The sequence below is a fragment of the Phaseolus vulgaris genome, chromosome 9, assembly GCF_000499845.2.
Source record: "Phaseolus vulgaris cultivar G19833 chromosome 9, P. vulgaris v2.0, whole genome shotgun sequence".
NCBI classification, from domain to species: domain Eukaryota; kingdom Viridiplantae; phylum Streptophyta; class Magnoliopsida; order Fabales; family Fabaceae; genus Phaseolus; species Phaseolus vulgaris.
The window spans coordinates 1,465,498-1,469,351 of NC_023751.2; the positions used below are offsets into that span (position 1 = coordinate 1,465,498).

Consider the following 3,854-nt stretch of genomic DNA (forward strand, 5'->3'; position numbering starts at 1 on the left):
CGTTCATTCGGCTGAGGAATCTGTACCATCACCTCATTGAATCGACACAAGAATTGCTTTGTAGACTCCTTCTTTGTTTGCTTTACTTCAAATAAATCTGCTACCTCCAAAGGTTTCGCTTTGTTTGCCGAAAGATGAGATATAAATAATCTCGAGAATACTTCAAACGAAGTTATTGACTTTTCCGGTAAACGGCTAAACCAATCCAGCGTCGTTCCTACCAGCGTACCTGTGAACATCTTACACCTCAGGGTGTCTGTCCCTCCACATATCGACATTTGGGTTCTAAAGACTTTCAAATGGGCTCATGGATCTTGCTTTCCCGCAAACACACTTATTTTTGGGAAAACATAACCCACTGGGATATGCTCTCTCTGGATTTCTTCTGAAAAGGGCTGAAAATCCTGATCAACATTATTCTCTTCTTCTGATTGGACTATCAACTGTTGATCCAAACGGTGTTCAAGTTCTTCATTCCTTCTTTGTAAACAATCATGAACTTTTAGTGATTCTTCCAACATTTCTCTTGCTTGGATGCTTTCCCTTCTCATCTCGTCCTGGACTCTTCTAAATTCCTCCGCTTGTTCCTCGTTTCGTTTCCTCATAGTTTCCATTATGTCCATCAAAACTTGAGTCGCATTAGACACCATTCCATTATCTTCTACCCTCAAATCACTCATTCTTATCGATGTTTTATAGTGGCACAGGAAAATTTTACCTGCCCCACGGTGGGCGCCAAATGTTTTAGCCAAGACAAATAACCTTGGACTTAAAACATCAAGATTGTTCAACACTCTAATTTTTTATGTTTTTTCTCCCCCCATTCTTAGTTAGTCTCCCTTCCATCTTATAGCTTTTATCGACCTACCCTCCTTCTCGCCTCTTCTTCTTCCTTGTAACTCCTTTGATTACTTAACTACCCATTACACAGATTCTATAACGATAATCTCTTCAGCACCAATCATTAAGGTAAATAACTGGATCGACCTCTGACCACACAATATATATATATATATATATATTCTACATTTTATTATTTATCTAAGAGAATATTTTGGGATAGAAAATGTTCACAATGTAAGTTTATCGAATCAAAGACTTCACACGCTACTTGTATTGAAGCTTTTGCCTCCTCCTGCAACTTTGCAATCTCTTCAACAAGAGTCACAAACGGTAATGTTAGAGAGATTTTTTTCATTCATTTTCACATTTCTCATTACCTTTTTTTTCATTCTTAAATATAGGTTGAATCTGAATCTACCAAGTTTGAATATGAAGATTGTGAAAAACAGGCTTAGAAATAAGATGAAAGATGAATTTGCACAAATTATTTGATTAAATATATTTAAAGAAGGTCTGCTGAAAATTTTGATACAAAGTCTGTCATTGATGATGTTCTGATTCTGATATGAATGAACTACGTACGTAACTTAAAAGGTATATACATTTAACTCCTACTATTTTGTAATTTCATATTTTTTAATATTTGTTGTTAGTTGTTTTTAGCCCCTATGCTTAACATTTGGACCACCCAGTCCTCTAAAATTTCTCTCGTGCCTCTCTTCTTTTCTTCAAATCAAAATTCCCATGCGATGTTCATAAATATTTTCTGAATCAGCTATTGGAATAATATAATGATGCAGCAACTATTGCAAGAGTTGATAACAAAGCTACAGTAAATGTAACAGTAGAAACAAGATTAGCATGCGTCTTTATTCCAGAAGGTATTTTCCAAACAATACGACTGTCGTACACATTAGCATCACCTTTTTCCAATTTGAAGAAGCAGTAGCGATTTTCCACCTTCTCCTTTGTGCTGCAGCGCACTAACATATCCGGTGCACCAAATTCAACTGCTGAGTACCCACTTTCATTCAGAGACTGCAAAAAAAGAGAGAAATGATGCAGTTGAGGCAGTGTCATAGACTATATAGGACATGTAATAACACTAGCATGAATGCTACTGATGCACTCTCTCCCACATTCTCTTTCAAACAATAAGAAAGAGTGTCTTGAAAGGAGAGATTTAGACTCTGTTACTAACCATCCTCATACTGATATAGTATTTTTTTTTTCAGGTCACTTCCATTTTATTCTTGCAGATGAACAAATTAGTATTGTTAACATAGTTTTACAACATTAGCACCAATAATCGTAAATAAAAAGTAATTAGCCTCGGTGATGTTGCTTCAACTTCATTTGGATCTCTAGTTGAATCAATTATCATGGTGAAACAATGTCAAATCCTCCATAATTTTTTGCTACTTTTGCAGAACATTAGATTTTAAAGAACAAGCTTGGCTGAATATGGTAACGAAGTAATTGAACCATAATAGTCTTACTTGGTAACGAGCATGCAATGGAAGCTCAATCTTGACATCAGTTGGCTCTTGCAATATATTTGGGTCTACAACTAAGTGAATTTCAACAGCAGAACGATTGGACAAGAATGAAGGCAGCTCCAGATTTGTATCACCAAAGACAGCTACATCACTGAACACTGCAATAAAAAGTGCAATTCACTAGAAAGAAACAAGGAGATACTCCTAAAATTACAAATATGGCTTCTTCTTTTTTTACATTTTTCTCTATAAATATGAAGCGCGGGTGTAGAATATTTACCACCACGCTGAACAAGATGTTGTAACTCAAATGGATCAGCAAAAACTCCAGAAGGAAGTCTTTCAATAATTATGAATTCACATGAGTAGCTTAACAGTTCAGACAAAGACTTTAACTGTTGGCTTTGAAATTTGATCAATGTAGAGACACTACGATGAGAACCTTCACCAGTAAGATTGCGCTTTAGATCTGACAATCTCCATACAAGATCATGCTTATCTGGAAGCACTTCACACAACTCAGAAGTGACTTTTTGAGAAACAAAGTTTTCGAAATCGGAATCGTGTAAATTGGTGTATGTGTCATAATAGAACTGCATCAGAAATTTATTGATGGGAGAATCCACCACCTGAAAACGCAAGAAATCATTTGGTAAAATTAAAAGAAAACAAAACAGATTATAATGCTGAAAGGGTGTGCCATGAATTTCTATATCATCAAAGACAGAGGAAAATCATTTATAAAGAAAGGGTATTTTACTAACCGGAGTTGAAAGTGAATCAGCAATTCCAGGTGAGAATAGGAAAGAAAGGCATGCTAATAAATGAAGCAAGGGTTGAATAGTTGCCATGAAGAAACGGAATTGATTTTGGGATAGAAGGGAAAGTTAGGGTAAAAAGTGATAATAAGACGCACCCTGTAAAAGATCTCGTTAGATGCAGATTCAGTGAGAAACAAAAATACAAATCTTCAATTCAAACAATTTTTCCACAGACAAATGCGCAGAAAACACACTGGCACACTTGAGCTTCAGCGCACAACATCGTACCTCGACTCTGGTTCTCGGATCTATGACAGTGGGGCTCGGTTCGGGTTTTCCGGATCCGAAACTTATCTTCTTAAATATTTCTCTGTATTATAATATTTTTACGAGATTTCTTTATTTATTTTATTTTTATAAATAGATTAAAGGTGTATGGATTTTTGTGTTATGTTAGTATTATCAACAAATAGAAAAAAAAAACTTGATCCAAGAACATAAAAATGTGTTTTTATTAATTTTAAAAGAGAGACAAAATGATGTGTTGGGTTGAACATTAAATCTAAAGATTTTTTTTTTGTGTTTAGAAATGTTATCTTTTATGATTTTTTTTTTCATGTCAAATGATTCAAGATACTAGCAATGAAAATAACCGTCCTAACATTTATGATCAAATTTTGTTTACTAAAAAATCAAGATCAACCTGTCTCGAGTCAGCTATCATAAGTCATTTTTGTACCTTGTGATAATG

At 34.8% G+C, this 3,854-nt stretch overlaps 1 protein-coding gene across 2 annotated transcripts; it reads right to left on the reverse strand.

Moving 5' to 3' along the window:
- Positions 1-1,605: 1,605 nt before the first annotated feature.
- Positions 1,606-3,448, reverse strand: LOC137822559 (uncharacterized). Of its 2 annotated transcripts, none has more exons than XM_068627463.1 (5): positions 3,392-3,448; positions 3,107-3,259; positions 2,623-2,971; positions 2,343-2,500; positions 1,606-1,881 (listed from the first exon to the last, which is right to left on the reverse strand). In XM_068627463.1, the coding sequence occupies exons 2-5, from the start codon at positions 3,191-3,193 to the stop codon at positions 1,615-1,617; spliced, it is 861 nt and encodes a 286-aa protein (XP_068483564.1). In that variant the 5' UTR covers positions 3,194-3,259; positions 3,392-3,448; the 3' UTR covers positions 1,606-1,614. The 2 variants fall into 2 exon arrangements, with proteins under 2 accessions (XP_068483564.1, XP_068483565.1); XM_068627464.1 differs by having other exon boundaries at positions 3,358-3,428.
- Between the last annotated feature and the right edge of the window lie 406 nt (positions 3,449-3,854).